This window comes from Mobula birostris, chromosome 5 (assembly GCF_030028105.1).
Source record: "Mobula birostris isolate sMobBir1 chromosome 5, sMobBir1.hap1, whole genome shotgun sequence".
NCBI lineage: Eukaryota > Metazoa > Chordata > Chondrichthyes > Myliobatiformes > Myliobatidae > Mobula > Mobula birostris.
Genome location: NC_092374.1, coordinates 96,731,485 through 96,752,899, shown reverse-complemented (window position 1 = coordinate 96,752,899; position 21,415 = coordinate 96,731,485). Strand labels below are relative to the sequence as shown.

General features: G+C 42.1%; 1 protein-coding gene across 2 annotated transcripts; it reads right to left on the bottom strand.

Annotated features, from left to right (window-relative positions):
• Positions 1–2,448: 2,448 nt before the first annotated feature.
• LOC140197906 (transcription factor HES-1-like) lies at positions 2,449–15,078 on the bottom strand. Of its 2 annotated transcripts, XM_072258502.1 has the most exons (5): positions 14,245–15,078; positions 4,764–5,027; positions 4,293–4,388; positions 4,033–4,120; positions 2,449–3,105 (listed from the first exon to the last, which is right to left on the bottom strand). In XM_072258502.1, the coding sequence occupies exons 2-5, from the start codon at positions 4,800–4,802 to the stop codon at positions 2,582–2,584; spliced, it is 747 nt and encodes a 248-aa protein (XP_072114603.1). In that variant the 5' UTR covers positions 4,803–5,027; positions 14,245–15,078; the 3' UTR covers positions 2,449–2,581. The 2 variants fall into 2 exon arrangements, with proteins under 2 accessions (XP_072114603.1, XP_072114604.1); XM_072258503.1 differs by lacking the exon at positions 4,764–5,027.
• Between the last annotated feature and the right edge of the window lie 6,337 nt (positions 15,079–21,415).

The following is a 21,415-nucleotide window of genomic DNA, read 5'->3' as shown; positions in this document are numbered from 1 at the left end:
CTGAGATGCAGTTGGTGAGTATGCTCTCAATGGTACAGTGGTAAAAGTCCGTCAGTATCCTGGGACAGAGGTGAGCTTTCTTCATGCTCCGCAGGAAATAAAGGAGCTGTTGCGCCTTTTTGATCAGGATGGAAGAGTTCAGGGACCAGGTGAGATCCTTGGAAATGTGGACACCAAGGAAGTTAAAGCTTAATACATGCTCCACTACAGTTCCATTGATGTAGATGGGGATGTGAGTGTGACTCCTGGCATGCCTGAAGTCCACGATGATCTCCTTGGTCTTCTGGGTGTTAAGGGCCAGGATGTTGTCGGCACACCACATGGCCAGGTGCTGGACCTCATCCCTGTAGGCCATCTCGTCATCCCCTCTGATCAGGCCAACCACCGTGGTGTCATCTGCGAACTTGATTATGGAGTTAGAACCATGTACAGGAACTCAGTCATTGGTGAAAAGGGAGTACAGAAGAGGGCTCAGCACACAGCCTTGGGGCACGCTGGTGTTCAGGGTGAGAGTGGAGGAGGAGAGGTTGTCTAACTTAACTGATTGGGGTCTGTTAGTCAGAAAGTCCAAGGTCCAATTGCAGAGGGATGAGCTGATACCAAGCTGGCGAAGTTTGGTGATCAGGGATAATATCACAGTTACACTTGGAGAAGACACAGCAGAGGGCTCATCACTGAGGCAATGTGGGTAGAGCTCAACAATAAAGCGTACTGGCAGTCTGACAGGGTTATACCTTCTCTGTGCTCCTCATAATGTTATACGCCTCTTTACCATCACCACCATGTCTCCTATGCACCAAGGTAAAAAAAAATCCAGCCTGTGCTACCTCTCCCCATAACTCAGTTCCTCAAGTTCTGCCAACGTCTTTGTAAATCTTTGCTGCACTCAGGACATGCCCTTTTCTCACAGCCACCATGAGGAAGGAGGTACAGGAAGGCACACACTGAGCTTCTTCCCCTCCGCCGTCTGATTTCTGAATGCACATTGAACCCATGAACACTACCCCACTACTTTTTCCCCTATTTTTGCACTACTTATTTAATGTAACTATTATATATACTGACTGTAATTCACGTTTTTTCTATTATTATATATCGCATTGTACTGCTGCCGCAAAGACACCAATTTCGTAACATGTGCCGATGATATTAAACCGGATTCTGATTGCAAATTGATAATGTCTATCTTAGAGCAGAGTGACCAAACTGAACACAATGCCCCAAGTGCGGCCTCGGCGGCACCGGCACCGACTCCCAACATTTACATTCAGTGAAGGTCAGTGAGCCAGAACACTTCTTCACCAGCCTTTCTACAAGCGCCCCCACTTTCAGAGAACCGTTTATTTGACGATACTCCCCAGGACCCTGCCGTTCACTGTGAAAGGCCCACATTGACTCGACTTCCCTAAATGCAACATCTCACACTTATTTGAATTAAATTCCATTTGCCATTTCCTCAGTCCTCTTACTCAGCTGATTAAAATCCACCTGTAACTTTTTGATGGCCTTCTTTCACTGTCCACTAAACTGCCTGTTTTAGTATCGTCCGTGCATCTGTACATTCTTATCCAAATTATTGATATATTTGATCAAAAAACAACGGGCCCAGCACTGTCCCGATGCACAACACTAGCCATGAGCCTCCAAACCAAGAAATAACCACCTTCTTCCTCTTCTGACTTTTAAAGGCAGTTAGCTGTCCGATTCAAAGGCGCATTACTGCCACCAACTGGACAGGGGTGTGGTGTAGAGAGTTGGGAAATAAAACCTTTATTAATCTTTTCAAATGAAAGCTAAGTTACCCCCAAATGCCCTACAGATGGTAAGAAAGACGATACTGTGAATTAAGTTAAAGTCACTACCATAACTCAATAAAGTTTTTAAATGAAAACATCAACCCGCAAAGACTTAATAGAAATCTGCTCTTGATTTCTTTCAACCTTTTATGTTTCAAGTTGTAATAGTATGTGTTCAACTGTTTCATAATGGTGAAAAACTTGCACAGTATATAATTAAGCAAAGTATGCCCAGTTCTAGGCCAAGTCAATATAATTCCTTCCCTTCTTATTTTCCCCCCTTCTCCCATAAACCCAACAGTTTTATGTAAGAAATAACCTTCTACCATCAAGCCAATTGTGTATCCAATTAGCCAACTCTCCTTAGAATCCATGAGGTCTACCCTTCCAGAGCAAGCTACAACTTGGAACCTTATTAAAGACCTTACTGAGTCCATAAAAGCGATGTCTACTGCCCATGTGACATCATCAAAAGCCCACAGTACCTTGCCTACTTTTGTCATGTGACGTATAGCGACTAGTAATTACCTGTGGTAACCAGCCATACCCTGTCAGTAGAATTATGTTATTTGTTGCAATTTATCAATTCAAACAAATAATTACTTTAAATTTTTATTGCAAAATATACAAAATAATTGAAATGAGAGACGCACAGAATACAGGAAATATTAAAGAATATTTTAAGTGGTCAAAAATCTTAAAATATAGATAAACTTTATTATAGATACAGCGCGAGAGGGCAAGGTGGAAGTGGACGGTCAGATAGGTAAGGTGATTACGGAAAGTTAAGGCCAGGGTCTCCAAACGTTGTGTGGTACAGTCACTTTGCTGGAACTCTGTTGTCCACAGACGGGGTCTTGCGAGCCCATCACTTTCTGGGGGAAATCCGCAAAGTGCGCGCAACCCCGCCGAACGAGTTCGTGGTTCCCAGTTTGGGCATTGACTGGGTTCTGTGCCTGGTGTAACGGGGTGCCCTGGCTCGCCAGGAGGCGCGAACCTTGCTGTGTCTGGCGATTAATGGCGACCCCCGGTATTATGGCCAGCGGCCTCAAGGCGGAGGTGTGCCCGGGCCACGTACCGGACGCCCCCGCAGCCTTCGCTGCCGCTCTCCGAGCGCTCCCACAGTTGACCTGCTGGCCGCTCTGGCTCTCTGCCCTCGATTGGTCCACGAAGTCAGCCAGCCGCTCCATCAGGCTGCTCTTGGCCTGCGCGTTGATGGAAGCACAGCTCTGGACAAAGGTAGTCACCTGTAAGAGACACTCCTGAAACCCGGCCTGGTAGTTGAGCCGCGGGATCCCCGAGCCGTGCCCTGTTTAACAATAACCACAGTTAGTGACTTGGGCAAACCGTAACGCTTCTAAGTCCATCTGTTTCCTAACACAGCGACTGTACTACGGAGTTGGTAAATTCGAGATAGAACGGATACAGTTCCAGTTAGAACGACTCCAACACACCGCAATTTAGTCAGGTTATTTAGTCATATTGCTATGGCTGCAATATTTCACCTGCTTGCTCGTTCGGGATCACATCGCGTTTTAAAGTTCTTAGACTGTGCTTCCACCTGCTTTTGTGAAAGTCCCCAAGACCAACCGATGAAAAAGAATCACCTCATCTGTGCTTAAATGAGTGACTTTCAGTGACCCCTCGTTCGAGGTTGTCTCCCCTCTTCTCCCCATCTCCTCGGTCAGATCCCTCATTCCCCTCTCAGCCTCTACCTCACCTATTCCGAGGTACCAGTCTAGTAACCCAGTACGTTAATTCTGAAATTCAGACAGACCTGTAAACTGCCCGCCGCCATTTGATAAGACCGCGGTCGATCTAAATTCAACTTTACCCTCTCGCCTCAACTGCCCAATGGAACAGAACTCAATCCCGTCCTCCATACATTCACCGAACTGGGGTGGACAATTCCAAAGAACCCCCCCCCCGAGAAAATAACCTTATCTCCATTTGATATACTATCCCCGTGTCAAATTCCCGATACACGACTGAACTCAAACACGAAACATTCTGTGAAACCCATCCATTGCCTCAGCGGAATGGCATGGTCCGACTCTAACTCCCGAGACGGGTTCCTCTTCTGACAGCAGGTGCCCAGCTTCGCTTTAAAGGAGAGAACTCCGGCGGGAAACGACACCCGCCCGCGGAGTGGAAGCTGATGGGAGCAGTGGCGAAAAGGTAACACAGTACTGGGGCATAGTAAGCCACCCGCACCCAGCTAACATCGGATACCCACCCTGGAAATTTGGGAGTGTCGCTGTCTTCAGATAGTGGACTGTCATTTCTAAGATTTCTGCCTTCTCCATTTTACCATTCCGGAAAGTCTAAAGAGAGAAAAGCGGTAAAACGCGAAAACTGAAGATTGGGGTTCGCGCAAGGCTGGATTGTCGGGAGCCTGGGACCACGGGGAAGCACGCGGAGGAAGGAGGGGTGAGGGGTCCCAGAGGGTGGTGGGGGGAGGGGCAGAGCTAGACCTGCCGATCCGCGGTCCCTCACCTCGTTATGGGTGTGTTTCAATAGAAAAGTTTTGAGCTGATCCAAGCTGCGGTTCATCCGATCTCGCCTCCGCTTCTCCACCAAGGGTTTTAACAGCTGTAGAAAAATGAATGAGAAGATTTTTTTTAATTCACGGCCCTTGGAAAGCGGTTGCACATTTTGGTCGTGAACAGCCCCGTCTGCCCGGCTTGGGTGGAAATCGGGGACATTTCAGACCAGAATTAAAATCCGGTTTAATAGCATTGTTGTTGTTTTGCGGCAGCAGTACAGTGCAATACAAAAACCTGATTACAATAAGAAATATTTTTTAAAAAAATTATATAAATAATGCAAAAATACTTTGGTGTTCATTGTCCGTTCAGAAATCTGATAGCGGAGGGGCTTTGAATAAATAAACGGTTATTTATGCTTGCTTCAACCAGCTCGCCTTGCCAGAAAAAATACAGCCCCGACAGACTTAAATATTTTTACCTTTTTCACTTCTCTTAAACCAGTAGGTTCAGTTGCCATCTTCAGCGCTGGGCAGTGGCTCCAGCGCGGAGTTGGGTTGTCCCAGACCTGAGCTGAAGATCCCAGCGTGGAGGCGGATGGTCCCGGCGCGGAGGTGAGTGACTTGAGCTGTCAGACCGCAGTTAAAGAGCTTTAAACGGAGGTTAAGTGCGGAGCTGAGTGTTCGCTGGCTAGATCCGGCCTGGGGAGGACACTGAGCTTCACTGCCGGAGTAGCCGGGGCGGCCTGTATTATAGTGAAGGAGAGAGACGTGTGAGGTCGGGGCGGGGTCGGATGGCCTTTGATGATGCCCCTCAAGGTGTGGTAGCGCTCTCTTTACATTTGGTCTCTGCTCCCCCGCTGAGCTGTGAAACCAATCACTTCCCAACTCACGACCAGATACAAACTGGCACCCGCTCGCCTTTTGAAAAGAAGGTTCAAAATTTCATCTAACTTTCCCATGGGAGTTTCCCAACCTTTAAAGTTTATCCAGATCAGAGCCATACGTGGTACTGCGCGGGGGTTCCCACCCTGGCATCCACGGGCCCTTCGGTAAATGGTAGGGGTCCATGTCGCGTAAAGGATGGGAACCCCTGCTCAGGGGTTATACATCAGAGCCAGCAGGTTATACAGCATGGAAGCAGGCCTTTCGACCCAAATCATCCGTATTGGCCAAACTGCCCGAGCTAGTGCCATTTGCCCACGTTTAGTCCATATCAATCTGAAACGTCGCGATCCACCTAACTTTCCTAATGCTTTTAAACGTTGTAATTATGCTCACCTCTCCCACCTCCTCTGGCAACTCATTCTACATAGCTACGAACGTAATCCCGTGTCTATATTAATTGACTTTAGGACGGGGTGCAGAAACAGCGCATGTAATCCCGTGTCTGTATTAATTGACTTTGGGACGGGGTGCAGAAACAGCGCACGTAATCCCGTGTCTATATTAATTGACTTTAGGACGGGGTGCAGAAACAGTGTACGTAATCCCGTGTCTATATTAATTGTACTGACATCAGGAGAGTTGAGCATTTCAAGTCTCTTCCTAGGAGTGACCATCATCCAGTAGCCTCTGCTGGTCCAACCACATGGACATCATGTCCAAGAAAGCTCACCAGCACCTCTACTTCCTGAGGAGGCTAAAGAAATCTAGCGTGTCCCCATTGACCCTCACCAATTTTTATCGAAGCACCACAGCAAGCATCTGATTTGGGTGCATCAGGGCTCAGTACGGCAATGCGCTTCCGGTGACTGCAAAAGGCTGCAGAGGGTTGTTGGCACAGCTCACCGCATCGCAGGGCCCGGAACATCTGACAGCCAAGTGTCCTCCATTCCATCTAGCGAGAGAGTTTCTCGCTGATATCATGATTGCAGTGTGATCCCACCCTTGGCATCATTAGGCTGGCACTGGAGGAGCATAGTAGGGGGGTAAAGGGTTGTGGGGAAAAGGCAGGTGGGTGGAGAAGAGCCCGTGGCAAGATCAGCCATGATCTTATTGATGGCAGAGCAGGCTCGATGGGCCAGATGGCCGACTCCTGCTCCTATTTCTTATGTTCTTATTAGTGCCATCAGAGAGGAGGTGCAGGAGTCAAAGACCACACTCAACATTTCAGGAACAGCTTCTTACCCCCTGCCATCTGATTTCTGAATGGACATTGAACACTGCCTCATGATTTTGCTCTCTTTTTGTACTATTATTTATTTTTTCATATTTCTATAGTAACTTATAGTCATATTTTATGTTTTGCACTGTACTGCTGCTGATAAACAACAAATTTCATGAATCTGTCAATGATAATACAGCTGATTCTGATTCAGGAATCAGCCTCGCCTCCATGGGCTCTATCTACACTTCTCACTGCCCTAGTAAAGCAGCCAGTATCATCAAAGACCCCACCCACTGGGACATTCTTTACTCCCCTCTCCCATCCGGGAGAAGACTGGAAGTGTGTACTACCTGGTTCAAGGACAGCTTCTATCCCACTGTTATATGAATGGCACAATACACTGGACTCTTGACCTCACGTTATGACCTTGCACTTTATTGTCTGCCTGTACTCCACTTTCTCTGTAGCTATTGCATCTATTAAGGATTTGATAAAATTGTGGTAAAAATGGATCAACAACTTAGTGGATAAGACAAAGATTGGGGGTGTAGTGGACAGCGAGGAAGGCTATCAGAGTTTGCAGTGCAATCTGGACCAGCTGGGAAGATGGGTAGAAAATGGCCAATGGAATTTAATGTGGAAAAGTGTGAGGTGTTGCACTTTTGGAGGACAGACCAGAATAGGTCTTGCACAGTGAATGGTAAAACTCTGTGGTGTGTGATAGAACAAAGGGACCTGGGAACACAGATCCACAATTCCTTGAAAGCAATGGCACAGGTAGAAAGGAGAGTAGAGGTAGGAGATGGGAGAGCTTTTAGCACTTTGGCCTTGGTAAATCAGGGCACTGAGTAAAGGAGTTGCAATGTTGTGCTGAATTTAGAGTTTTGTGTGCAGTTCTGGTCACTGACCTACAGGAAAGCTAGCAATAAGCTTGAAAAAGAGCAAAGAAAGTTTTCAAGGATGTTGCTCAGACTGGAAAAAGGTTGAAAAGGTTAAGACTCTTTTCCCTGGAGCACAGGAGAGTGAGGGGAGATCATTATAGAGAAATGCAAACTTATGGGGGTACAGATAAGATGAGTGCTTGCAGATGTTTCACAGATTCAAGGATTTAAAGTACATTTATTATCAAAGATTTGTCTTCCCATAGGTTGAGTGAAACTAGAACTAGAGGTCATGGGTTAAGGTTGAAATGTGAAATATTTGAGGGGAGCCTGAGTGGGAACGTCTTTGCTCAAAGGGTGCTGTGAGTATGATACGAGCAGCAGTGGAAGTGATCTATATGGAGTCAATTGTAACATTTAAGTGAATTTTGGATAGGTATGTGGATAGGAGGGCTATGGTCCATGTGCAGGTAGTGAGACTAAATGTAAGATCAGATTAACAAGCACTGGACAGACTGAAGGGCTTGTTTCTCTATCACTCTATGACTGTGGCCTTTTTCTGCATTATGTTATTGTTTCATTTTGTGTTACCTCAGCAAACTGTGCAAAAAATTGATCTTAATGAACAGTATGCAAGGCAAGCTTTTCACTGTATCTTGGTACATTTGACAAAAATAAACCAATTCCAACTTCTTCTCTATGCTCCTCATGGTTTGGTATACCTCCATATTATCCTCTCAGTATCCTACCCTCCAGGGAGAGCAGTCCCAGCCTATCCAGTCACTAGTTTTTGGTCACATTCTTATGAATCTTCCCTCCACCCTTTCCAGTTTAATGACACCCTTCCTATAGCTGAGCAATGGTATACACACAATATGTGCCATCTCACCAATATCGTACAGAGCTGACACATGATGTTCCAATTCCTATATTCAATGCCCTGGCCAATGAAAGCAAAATATGTCCAGTACCTTCTTCATTGCCTTGGCTACTTGTGTGACCACTTTCAGGGAGCTAAATCCCTATCTCTGCCATGGACAGTCTCAAACCCAGCTGAGAATGGAGGAGGGTTGGACATGGGGCTAGCAACCTCATCTGTAAAAGCACAGAGCTACGGAAGTGCCAACAGAAGCTCCAAAGACCTCATCCAAGGGACACCAAGAAGACAGGCTAAGCCTGGGGACATCGTGAAAGACTAGCCTAGGACAGAAGGCTCTGGTAAGCTTATGCCCCAGTAGGGGCTGATGGACCTAAATGTATATCTGTATCCCTGGGTCTCTCTGTTTTATACCACCCTCAGAGTCCTGGCATTTACTGTGCAAGTCCCATCCTGCTTAACTTCCCAAAATGCATCACTTTGCGCTTGACTGAGTTAAATTTATTCCTTTGCCCGTTTTCTTAATTGTTATAGATTTGTTATAATCTTACACAATCTTCTTCACCATCCACTAACCACCAAATCTGGTGTCACTTGCAAACTTTTTAATCATGCCAAGTGCATTTTCATTCAAATTATTGATATAAATGACAAACAACAGTGGATTCAACTGATTCCTGTGGGACACCACTGGGCACAGGCCTCCAATCTGAAACCAGCTCTCCACTGCCACCCTCTACCCCCTCCCTCCAAGCCAATTTCACAACTATTCTGCCAGTTCGTCCATGTGATCTAACCTTCTGGACCAGCCCATCGTGCTGGGTCCTGTCAAAGGCCTTGCTAAAGTCAATTTAAACAATGTCTACCACCCTGTCTTGGTCAATCATCTTGTTCTTCCCTTCAAAAAAAATCTCAGTCAATTTTGTGGGATACTGTCCCTAATCAGTCATTGTTTTCCCAAATGTGAATGGTCCTGTTTCTGAATCCCCTGCAGTAATTTCTCCACCGCTGATGTTAGGATCACCAGCCTGCAATTTCCTGGGTTGTACTTGCAGCCCTTCTTAAATAAAGACACAACATTCACCACCTTCCAAATGTCTGGTGACTAATGTGATACAAATATCTTGGCCAATATCTTCTCAGCATTCCCACAATGTTCCAGGATACACTTGATTGGGCCCTTAGGTGGCAGGGTGGAGAACGTCTTTACCGAAGGAGGTGGAAGATGCTCCTTCCCTCCACTAGCCTGCAGGTTGTCCTAGGGCAAGGTGTAGCACCTGCTTAGTCCCTTCCCCCCCGATCAGGTTCACGTGGGGGCAGGAGGTGGATGGTTGTTAGAGCAGCTGGTGCATATGTCAAATCCTGGTTATGTGACCACTGATGCCATATAGACAATCTCTGAACAGTGTTGATAATGGCTGGGGTCACCTGTAAACAATGGTCATGGGGCCACGATCACCCATGTCATACATGATGATGATGATGATGGACCATTGGGGATTATCCACCGTTATGTGATTTAAGAGCACCAATGCCACCTCTTGCTTTGTAATGTGGATGTTTTCCAAAACATTAGTATTCTCTGCCCTGAATACTTAGGCTTCTATTACATTCTCCAAAATTTGATAAAAAGCAGAATGCAACGATGAGGATTTATAGGCATTGGTCAGATCACACTTGGGGTCTTGTGAGCAGTTTTGGGCCCCTTATCTAAGAAATTGGAGACAGTCCAGAGGAGATCCACAAGAATGAACCCAGAAATGAAAGGGTTAACAAATGAGGAGTGTTTGATGGCTCTGGGCCTGTAATCACTGGAGTTTAGAAGAATAAGGGGGGAACTCATTGAAACATATAAAATGGCCTAGATAGAATAGACATGGAGAAGATCTTTCCTATAGTAGGTGAGTCTGGGACTAGAGGAAACAGACTTATAATATAAAGACATCTCTTTAGAACAGAGATAAGAAAGAGTTTCTTTAGCCTAAGGGTGGTGAATCTGTGGAATTCATTGCTACATATGGCTGTGGAGGCCAAGTCATTGAGAATATTTAAAGGACAATTCTTGGTTAGTAAGGGTATCGAAGGTTACGCAGAGAAGGCAGGATAATGGATATGAGAGGGATAATAAATCAGCCTTGATGCAATGGCAGAACAGACTTGATTGACTGGAAGGCCTAATTATTCTCCTATCTCTTATAGTTTTATGGTCCACAATAAACACAAAGGAGAACTATTCTTATAAGAGATTGCCATTCTCCCATAGCTCCACACATAGACAGCAAGACTTGATTCTTAAGGGGATCTTTTTCTCTCTCTAGATATTCTTTATGAAGGTAAGGACATTTGCATTAATAAATTAATGTTTTGATAATTTAAAATAACATGGCTGAAAAGATAATTGTCAGTTATTGTTATAAATATAAATATTGTTTTAATTATCATAGATCAAACAATCAGGAATTTTTTTTAATCAACCAGTAAATGTTCACCAATAGTATCAGTACTTTCATGAATCCTTCAAAACACAGAAGTTTCAGGGTGGTTCCATGTCCCCAGCATAGGCTGGGGAGGTGTTATGATGGGAGAGTTGGAAATGTTCTATACTCTGTGTTCTCGGATCTCAGTGATGGTGTGTGTGAGGTGTTAGCTGATCAAAGAGTTCAAACTAAAGAGTTAAAACTTCCAGAATATCAAAGGCTATGTCTCTCTCTCTCTCTCTCTCTCTCTCTCTCTCTCCCTCTGTCTCTCTCTCTATTTCTCTCTCCCTCTTCCTCTCCCCCTCTCCCCCCTCCCCCTCTCCCCCTCTCCCCTCTCTCCCTCTCCCCCTCTCCCCCTCTCTCCCCCTCTCTCCCCCCTCTCTCTCCCCCCTCTCTCACTCTCCCTCCTTCTGTCCCCCATAGTCCACAACTATGATTCTATTTTGAGAACTTCAGGTTTATGTTGTAAGGAAGGCATGTTGAAGAAATGTTTAATTTGAGTGAGGATTAAAATAGAGACCTGAACAACCCCCCAGAGTGTGATAGATTCTTTGCCCAGATCTCTATGGAGACTCAGAGACTGAAGAATGAAGGTGAGAACTTGTGGCTTCCACACGCCTGCTTGACGGGACAGCGGTGGGGGGGGGGGCAGGTGTCAGAAACAAAGGGTCTCCGCTTGTCTTCTGAGAACCTCTTCATCTGGTGCTTAACTGTTTGTTCAGCTATTAGAATTTGCGGGGAAACAGGAATCCCACACAGAAAGATTAGTACACAGATCATCCATACAGAGGTGTTCTCCGCAGGAACATCACTGTACAGATTCACTGTACAGATTACAATCAGTTCCATGAAAAGTTCTGAGATTGGCCTTCAAACTGCCACACCGTCTCAGTTCATAGTTAGCTGGGTGACAGGAAACAGACGGTGATGGCTGAAGCTGTTTATAGTGTTCAAAGTTTAAAGTTCCAAGGAAAATTATTGTCAAAGTACATATTTGTCACCATGCATCCTTTTCTTGTGGGCATTCACAGTAACTACAAAGAAACAGAAAAGAATCAATGAGAGAGGCATGAGAGAGGAACTGGCCAAAGTTGACTTGAAAGGGACACTGGCGGGAAAGACAGCAGAGCAGCAGCGGCTGGAGTTTATGCGAGAAATGAGGAAGGTGCAAGACAGGTATATTCTAAAGAAGAAATTTTCGTGTGGAAAAAGGATGCAACTGTGGTTGACAAGAGACGTCAAAGCCAAAGTTAAAGCAAAAGAGAGGGCATACAAGGAAGCAAAAATTAGTGGGAAGACAGAGGATTGGGAAGTTTTTAAAACCTTACAAAAAGAAACCAAGAAGGTCATTAAGTGAGAAAAGATTAACTATGAAAGGAAGCTAGCAAATAATATCAAAGAGGATACTAAAAGCTTTTTCAAGTATATAAAGAGTAAAAGACAGGTGAGAGTAGATATAGGACCGATAGAAAATAATGCTGGAGAAATTGTAATGGGTGATAAGGAGATGGCAGAGGAACTGAATGAGTATTTTGCATCAGTCTTCACTGAGGAAGACATCAGCAGTATACCGGACACTCAAGGGTGGCAGGGAAGAGAAGTGTGCACAGTCACAATTACACAGAGAAAGTACTCAGGAAGCTGAATAGTCTAAAGGTAGATAAATCTCCTGGACCAGATGGAATGCACCCGCGTGTTCTGAAGGAAGTAGCTGTGGACATTGTGGAGGCATTAGTGATGATCTTTCAAAAGTCCGTAGATTCTAGCATGCTTCCGGAAGACTGGAAGATTGCAAATGTCACTCCGCTATTTAAGAAGGGGACAAGGAAGCAGAAAGGAAATTATAGACCTGTTAGCTTAACATTGGCGGTTGGGAAGTTATAGAACATAGAACATAGAATAGTACAGCACAGTACAGGCCCTTCGGCCCACAATGTTGTGCCGACCCTCAAACCTTGTCTCCCATATAAGCCCCCACCTTAAATTCCTCCATATACCTGTATAGTAGTCTCTTAAACTTCACTAGTGTATCTGCCTCCACCACTGACTCAGGCAGTGCATTCCACGCACCAACCACTCTCTGAGTAAAAAAACTTCCTCTAATATCCCCCTTGAACTTCCCACCCCTTACCTTAAAGCCATGTCCTCTTGTATTGAGCAGTGGTGCCCTGGGGAAGAGGCGCTGGCTATCCACTCTATCTATTCCTCTTATTATCTTGTACACCTCTATCATGTCTCCTCTCATCCTCCTTCTCTCCAAAGAGTAAAGCCCTAGCTCCCTTAATCTCTGATCATAATGCATACTTTCTAAACCAGGCAACATCCTGGTAAATCTCCTCTGTACCCTTTCCAATGCTTCCACATCTTTCCTATAGTGGGGTGACCAGAACTGGACACAGTACTCCAAGTGTGGCCTAACCAGAGTTTTACAGAGCTGCATCATTACATCACAATTCTTAAACTCTATCCCTCGACTTATGAAAGCTAACACCCATAAGCTTTCTTAACTACCCTATCCACCTGTGAGGCAATTTTCAGGGATCTGTGGACATGTACCCCGAGATCCCTCTGCTCCTCCACACTACCAAGTATTCTGCCATTTACTTTGTACTCTGCCTTGGAGTTTGTCCTTCCAAATTGTACCACCTCACACTTCTCTGGGTTGAACTCCATCTGCCACTTCTCAGCCCACTTCTGCATCCTATCAATGTCTCTCTGCAATCTTTGACAATCCTCTACACTATCTACAACACCACCAACCTTTGTGTCGTCTGCAAACTTGCCAACCCACCCTTCTACCCCCACATCCAGGTCATTAATAAAAATCACGAAAAGTAGAGGTCCCAGAACAGATCCTTGTGGGACACCACTAGTCACAATCCTCCAATCTGAATGTACTCCCTCCACCACCACCCTCTGCCTTCTGCAGGCAAGCCAATTCTGAATCCACCTGGCCAAACTTCCCTGGATCCCATGCCTTCTAACTTTCTGAATAAGCCTACCATGTGGATTCTGCAGGGAACGCTCATGGAGTGAGGTCGTCTCTCTGGCTTCGCTCCATTCCCGTTATCCTTTTTAACCTATGATCTCCTTGATCTAATCAACTTTAAGTACACCAGAAGACTTATTTTATCTCTCTGAATTATCGATTAATTGACTTCCTTTTGTCAATCGCAACTTTTGAGCTTAAAGAAATGAGTACGAGATCTAAAACCAAAGATGGGAAAGGCGCTGATGGGAACGGAGGAAAGAAGAAAGGTGACTCTAAACCAACGGAATTAACTTACGAAGTTATGGTGAAGTGTTTGGAGGAAATGTTTGAGCAGCATCGGATAAAATTATCTGAAAGTTTAACTGCTCAATTTGAACAACATCGTCAAAGCCTTAATGAAGATTTAAAATCAATCACGGAATCTTTGAAATTCCTGAATGCTGATGTTCAAAAACACGATGCAAAAATTTCTGAGCTGGGTACTAAATCTCAGAAGACGGATACAAAAGTTGAGATCTTAGAGAAGAATCTAGCTTCGACTACTAAACAGCTCCAACAACTTAAATCCAAAGTTATTGATCTTGAGAATCGATCGAGAAGACAAAATTTACGTTTAATTGGCCTACCCGAGGATGTTGAGGTTGGAGATCCTGTAATATTCTTTGCTAAACTTTTAAAGGATTCGTTCGGTTCAGTTTTTCCCAACGATCCTCCATTACTCGATCGCGCCCATCGTATACCGTGGGTAAAGTCGGCAGCGGCTGTTTCCAAACCCAGACCAGTTATTCTTCATTTCCATTATGTTAATGTTAAAGAACAACTTCTCCAGATCGCTCGTCGACAAGGGATGATCAAGTATCGTCAGCATTCCTTCAGAATAGTTCAAGACTACAGTCCTGAAGTGATGAAGGAACGACTGACTTTTAAACCTTTAATGTCGGGATGCTATCAAAAAAATCTCAAACCGGCACTACTGTACCCTGCACGACTCAGAATCTCTCTTCCCGATGGAAATCGTCGTGTCTTCCACTCTACAACTGCCGCTCGGAGCTTTTTGGACGATAATTTCCCATCTGATACAGATACCCTCTCTTAATCTGTGTCGGGTGCTTCCAGCACCAATTTTTTTTCTCTCTGGTGTTTTTCTTCAAAATAAACCTTCTACTACTGTGCGATGAAAGTTTTTTATAAGTTTAAGATTTTTGTTCTTTGTTTTTTACTATAGTGATTATTCTATAACTTATATAGAATATTTATCTTCTGTGAATAACATCACTTTCCCTTAGTTAACCTTTTGTTTTAATTTATCCTTTTTTGTTATTACTAATGATTCGATCCGACGGTCATTTGTAGTTATGTGCTTCCTATTTTTGATTTTCGCATAATTAAAATGGCGACCTGTCTTTCTTTTTCTATAATTTTTGTTTTTTTTTTCGGGACGCCATGTTCTTATGCTTCTTCTTCCCATAATCCATTTTTCTTATTTTGGAAGCGTTTTTTTATTTACTCGTTTATAATTAACTAATTATATGCACTGATACTGGTTTCTTTTATTTTATATATTTTAGTAATTTTTACTATGGAGACTAATTTACAATACTGTTTATTTTTCACATATTAGTCTTTGGGAGGTCACTTATCTAACATATATTTTTGGAGTTGCCCCCTGCAGAAATGGGGTTAAAGTTAGTATTAGCGCTTTTTTCAGCCTTCTCTGGCTCAGTTCGGGTTTCTATTTGGGGTTGGGGGAGGGGGTGGTCTTTTTCTTTTTTAATTTTTTCTATTGGGCTGATTCAGAACTACAAAGATGTCTCCAGTGTCGAGGTTTCCGGTTCCTCTCTAATCATGTATTCCTCTTCCGATTTCATGAGCTCACATTATGGTTAACCCCTTACTCACCAAAGGGTTAATTTTTAGTTATGGCTCATTCTATTAATTTTGTCTCTTGGAATACAAATGGTTTAAACCATCCAATAAAACAGAAAAAGATTTTCAAAATATTCCAAAGACTGAATGCTCATATTATCTTTTCTCAAGAGACTCATGTAAGGAAAGAGGACAGTCAACGCTTCTTTAAGTTTTGGAAAGAACAACAATACCACTCAAATGCTCAAGCCAAAATTAAAGGCGTTTCAATTTTTATTGATCCCTCAATTGCATTCATTCATCAAGACATCATTTCAGATCCTAATGGCAGATTTCTGTTAATTACAGGGGTACTTTTTAATAAAAAGGTCGCTATGGTTAATGTTTACGCTCTGAATGTGGATTATCCTGAATTCTTTAAACATTTACTTACTTCCCTTCCTAATTTAAATGAGTATATGTTGATAATGGGCGGTGATTTTAATTTATGTTTGAATCCCATGTTGGATAGATCCACAAGTAGTCCGGCTTTACCGAATAAGTCGGCTACTATTATCAACTCTTTTATGTTGGATGCTGGGATTTCAGAAATTTGGAGATTTCTACATCCAAATGATAAGGAATTCTCCTTTTTTTCACATGTTCACCGTTCTTTTTCCCGAATTGATTATTTCCTGATTGACTCTCGTTTGATTCCATATGTAGTTGATTGTAATTATGACATTATTGCTATTTCAGATCATGCTCCATTGAAACTTTCCATCAAGTTAATGGATACCTTTTGTACTACCAGACAATGGCGATTTAACCCTATTTTGCTTCAAGATCAGGACTTTGTCAAATTTATAAAGGAGCAGATTGATTTCTTCTTTTCAACTAATACTACGGATGAAGTTTCCAACGGAACTGTTTGGGATGCCTTTAAAGCTTATATCCGTGGTCAGATTATTTCCTATTCGGCCGGTTTGAAAAGACGTATTAACAATGAAATACTTCTACTGGTTGATAAAATTAAAGAAGTTGATAAAAAATATGCTATTTCTCCTAGTAAGGAGCTGTACAAACACAGAGTTGAACTCCAATTGGAACATAGCTTATTATTAACATCCTTGATTGAAAATCAATTAATGAGAACTAGAAGTGATTTTTACATTCATAGTGATAAATCGGGTAAATTACTGGCTAACCAATTGAAATTTGATTCGGTTAAACGTCAAATTACTAAGATCCGCAAACAGGATGATACTTTCACAGTTGATCATGTTGGGATAAACCAAACCTTTCAAGAATTTTATACCTCTTTATATCATTCTGATTTTCCTCATGATTCTAATTTTATGCATGATTTTTTAAGTAAATTGAGTTTTCTGAAACTATCTCCCAAAGATTGCCTATCATTAGAAACTTCCATTTCAGAGGAAGAAATAATAACTGCAATCTCTTCATTAAATTCTGGTAAAGCACCCGGTCCCGATGGGTTTACAGTGGAATTTTTCAAATTTTTTTCCTCCATTCTTTCTTCTAAGTTGTCTAGAATATTTAAGGAAGCAATTAGTTTAGGTAAATTACCACAATCATTTTATGAAGCCACTATTTCCTTAATTCTTAAAAAGAATAAAGATCCTACAGATTGTGCATCCTACAGACCGATATCTCTTCTGAATGTAGATTCAAAAATTTTTTCAAAAATTCTAGCTACTAGACTGGAGAAGGTGTTACCTCAAATTATTTCCATGGATCAAACCGGATTCATCAAAAATTGCTATTCATCTTTTAATATTAGGAGGTTAATGAATATTGTTTATACCCCCTCACTTACTACCCCGGAATGTATTATCTCATTAGATGCTGAGAAAGCCTTTGACAGAGTTGAATGGCCTTATTTACTTAATGTTCTTGAGAAATTTAATTTTAATTTGACATTTATATCTTGGATTAAATGGTTATATTACTCCCCGGTAGCCTCGGTCTGTACAAATAATTATAGATCTCCTTTTTTTCGTCTTTTTCGCGGTACTAGGCAAGGTTGCCCTCTTAGTCCTTTACTATTTAATATTGCTCTTGAACCTTTAGCAATTGCTATCCGTGACTTGCCAAATATTGTTGGTATTACCCGTGGAAATGAAATACATAAACTATCATTATATGCAGATGATTTGTTGTTATATATCTCTAACCCGGATAAGTCAATTCCTGCTATCTTAGATCTGTTAGCTCAATTTAGTAACTTTTCTGGTTACAAATTGAATCTTAGTAAGAGTGAATTATTCCCTTTAAATAAGCCTGTACCTATTTATGGACGTTTACCATTTAAATTGGTTACTGATTCATTTATATACTTAGGGATAACAATTACCAAAAAATATAAAGATTTATTTAAAGCTAATTTTTTACCTTTAATTGATCAGATTAAACTTTTATTTACCAAATGGTCCCCAATCTCTTTGTCTTTGATTGGTCGGATTAACGCTATTAAGATGATCATTTTGCCTAAATTTTTGTATATATTTCAATCGGTTCCAATTTTTATCCCAAAATCTTTTTTTGATAACGTGGATTCAAAAATTTCCTCATATATTTGGCAGAATAAAAATCCTAGGCTAGGTAAAAGATATTTACAGAAATCCAAGAAGGAGGGGGGACTTGCCCTCCCAAATTTTAGATTCTATTATTGGGCAATTAATATTCGATATTTAAAATTTTGGCTACAAGATTTGGACGCATCTTTAAACCCTCATTGGGTAAATCTTGAATCTAATTCATTACAAGGGTTTTCCTTGGGTTCGGTTTTAGGAACTTTACTTCCTTTTACTTCTTTTAAATCATATAAACAAATGAATAACCCAATAGTTAAACATACTTTACGTATATGGTTTCAATTCCGAAGATTTTTTGGGTTTAATCAATTCATTCTATATCAATTCATAAATATAACTTACCCAGATCTCACTTTTTTAGATATTTACAGATTAGAAACTTTTTAATTACTGTCTCTCCTAATTTTCCACACCCATATCCAATGGACACTTTGGAAAAAATCTTAGACTTAAATCTTTCTCAGAAAGGTGTAATAGCAATTGTATATAATATAATTATGAATTTATGTCCTGATGCCTCTAATAAAATTAAAGCTGACTGGGAAAGAGAACTTGAGATTAATATACCGACTGAAAAATGGGAAAAAATTCTTCAGTTGGTGAATTTATCCTCTGTATGTGCTAAGCATAGGTAGATACAGTTTAAAGTAGTTCACAGGGCTCATATGTCCAAAGATAAACTATCTCGTTATTACTCTTATATTAATCCAATATGTGACAGATGCCAGTCTGAGATTGCTTCTTTAACTCACATGTTTTGGTCATGTCCCTTGTTGGAGAAATATTGGAAAGATATTTTTGATATTATTTCAACGGTCCTAAATCTAGACTTACAACCTCATCCAATTACTGCTATCTTTGGATTACCAATGATAGACTCAAATAATTTAACCTCTTCATCACAAAGGATGATTGCATTTCTTACTTTAATAGCTGGAAGGTCCATCTTGTTGAATTGGAAAGAGATCAACCCTCCTACAGTATTTCATTGGTTTTCACAAACTATGGTGTGTCTGAATTTGGAGAAAATTAGAAGTGCAGTTTATGACCCTTCTATTAAGTTTGAAAAAATTTGGAAGCCATTTATTCAGCATTTTCATTTGATGTAATTTGATCATTTCCAAACTGGTTTTATTTCTCTGTACTGTTGTTGGAGGGGAATGGAATCGTCGACGCTGAGGTTTTCTTCTTTTCCATTTTTAAGTTGTTGGTTTTGCCCAAGTCTCTTTAGTTTAGTTTTTTTTCTTTTGGGATGGGTTTTTTTTTCTTTTTTTTGTCTTTTTCCTTTTTTTTTGCTTTATATTATCCGTGATCAGTTCTACATGTATGGGAGTTTTGGTAATTTCCACTATTTAGTTTTGCAATTACTCTTTTTTTAAATGTAACAATACATCTCATATTATCTGTATTATTGTTATGTTTTGTTTCTATATTTTGAAATTAATAAAAAGATTGAAAAAGAAAGAAAAGCCTACCATGTGGAACCTTGTCAAATGCCTTACTAAAATCCATATAGATCACATCCACTGCACTACCCTCGTCTATATGCCTGGTCACCTCCTCAAAGAACCCTATCAGGCTTGTTAGACACGATCTGCCCTTCACAAAGCCATGCTGAAGGTCCCTGATCAGACCATGATTCGCTAAATGCCTATAGATTCTATCTCCAAGAATCTTTTCCAACAGCTTTCCCACCACAGACATAAGACTCACTGGTCTATAATTACCTGGACTATCCCTACTACCTTTTTTGAACAAGGGGACAACAGTCACCTCCTTCCAATCCTCCGGTACCATTCCCGTGGACAACGAGGACATAAAGATCCTAGCCAGAGACTCAGCAATCTCTTCTCTCGCCTCGTGGAGCAGCCTGGGGAATAATCCGTCAGGCCCCGGGGACTTATCTGTCCTAATATATTTTAACAACTCCAACACCTCCTCTCCCTTAATATCAACATGCTCCAGAACATCAACCTCACTCATATTGTCCTCACCATCATCAAGTTCCCTCTCATTGGTGAATACTGAAGAGAAGTATTCATTGAGGACCTCGCTCACTTCCACAGCCTCCAGGCACATCTTCCCACCTTTATCTGTAATCGGTCCTACCTTCACTCCTGTCATCCTTTTTTTCTTCACATAATTGAAGAATGCCTTGGGGTTTTCCTTTACCCTACTCGCCAAGGCCTTCTCATGCCCCCTTCTTGCTCTTCTCAACCCCTTCTTAAGCTCCTTTCTTGCTTCCCTATATTCCTCAATAGACCCATCTGATCCTTGCTTCCTAAACCTCATGTATGCTGCCTTCTTCCACCTGACTAGATTTTCCACCTCACTTGTCACCCATGGTTCCTTCACCCTACCATTCTTTATCTTCCTCACCGGGAAATTTATTCCTAACATCCCACAAGAGATCTCTAAACATCGACCACATGTCCATAGTACATTTCCCTGCAAAAACATCATCCCAATTCACACCCGCAAGTTCTAGTCTTATAACCTCATAATTTGCCTTTCCCTAATTAAAAATTTTCCTGTGCTCTCTGATTCTATCCTTTTCCATGATAATGCTAAAGGCCAGGGAGCGGTGGTCACTGTCCCCCAGATGCTCACCCACTGAGAGATCTGTGACCTGACTCAGTTCACTACCTAGTACTAGATCTAGTATGGCATTCCCCCTGGTCGGCCTGTCCACATACTGTGACAGGAATCCATCCTGGACACACTTAACAAACTCTACCCCATCTAAACCCTTGGAACTAATCAGGTGCCAATCAATATTAGGGAAGTTAAAGTCACCCATGATAACAACCCTGTTATTTTTGCACCTTTCCAAAATCTGCCTCCCAATCTGCTCCTCTGTATCTCTGCTGCTACCAGGGGGCCTATAGAATACCCCCAATAGAGTAACTGCTCCCTTCCTCTTCCTGACTTCCACCCATATTGACTCAAAAGAGGATCCTGCTACATTACCCACCCTTTCTGTAGCTGTAATAGTATCCCTGACCAGTAATGCCACCCCTCTTCCCCTTTTTCCACCCTTCCCATCCCTTTTAAAGCACTGAAATCCAGGAATATTGAGAATCCATTCCTGTCCTGGTTCCAGCCAAGTGTCTGTAATGGCCACTACATCATAATTCCATGTATGTATCCAAGCTCTCAGTTCATCATCTTTGTTCCTGATGCTTCTTGCATTGAGGTACGCACATTTCAGCCCTTCTACCTTACTGTCTTTACACCGTTTATTCTTCTTCTCTTTCCTCAAAGCCTCTCTGTATGCTAGATCCGGCTTTACTCCATGCACTTCTTTCACTGCTCTATCGCTCGTTGTTGGAGT

Coding starts and splice junctions, on each gene's coding strand:
- LOC140197906 (XM_072258502.1), bottom strand. CDS start 4,802: ATGGCAACTGAACCTACTGGTTTAAGAGAAGTGAAAAAG. Junction 4,389..4,763: donor GTTTAAGAGAAGTGAAAAAG/GTAAAAATATTT, acceptor ATTTTTCTACAG/CTGTTAAAACCCTTGGTGGA. Junction 3,106..4,032: donor GACACTCCCAAATTTCCAGG/GTGGGTATCCGA, acceptor ATTGTTAAACAG/GGCACGGCTCGGGGATCCCG.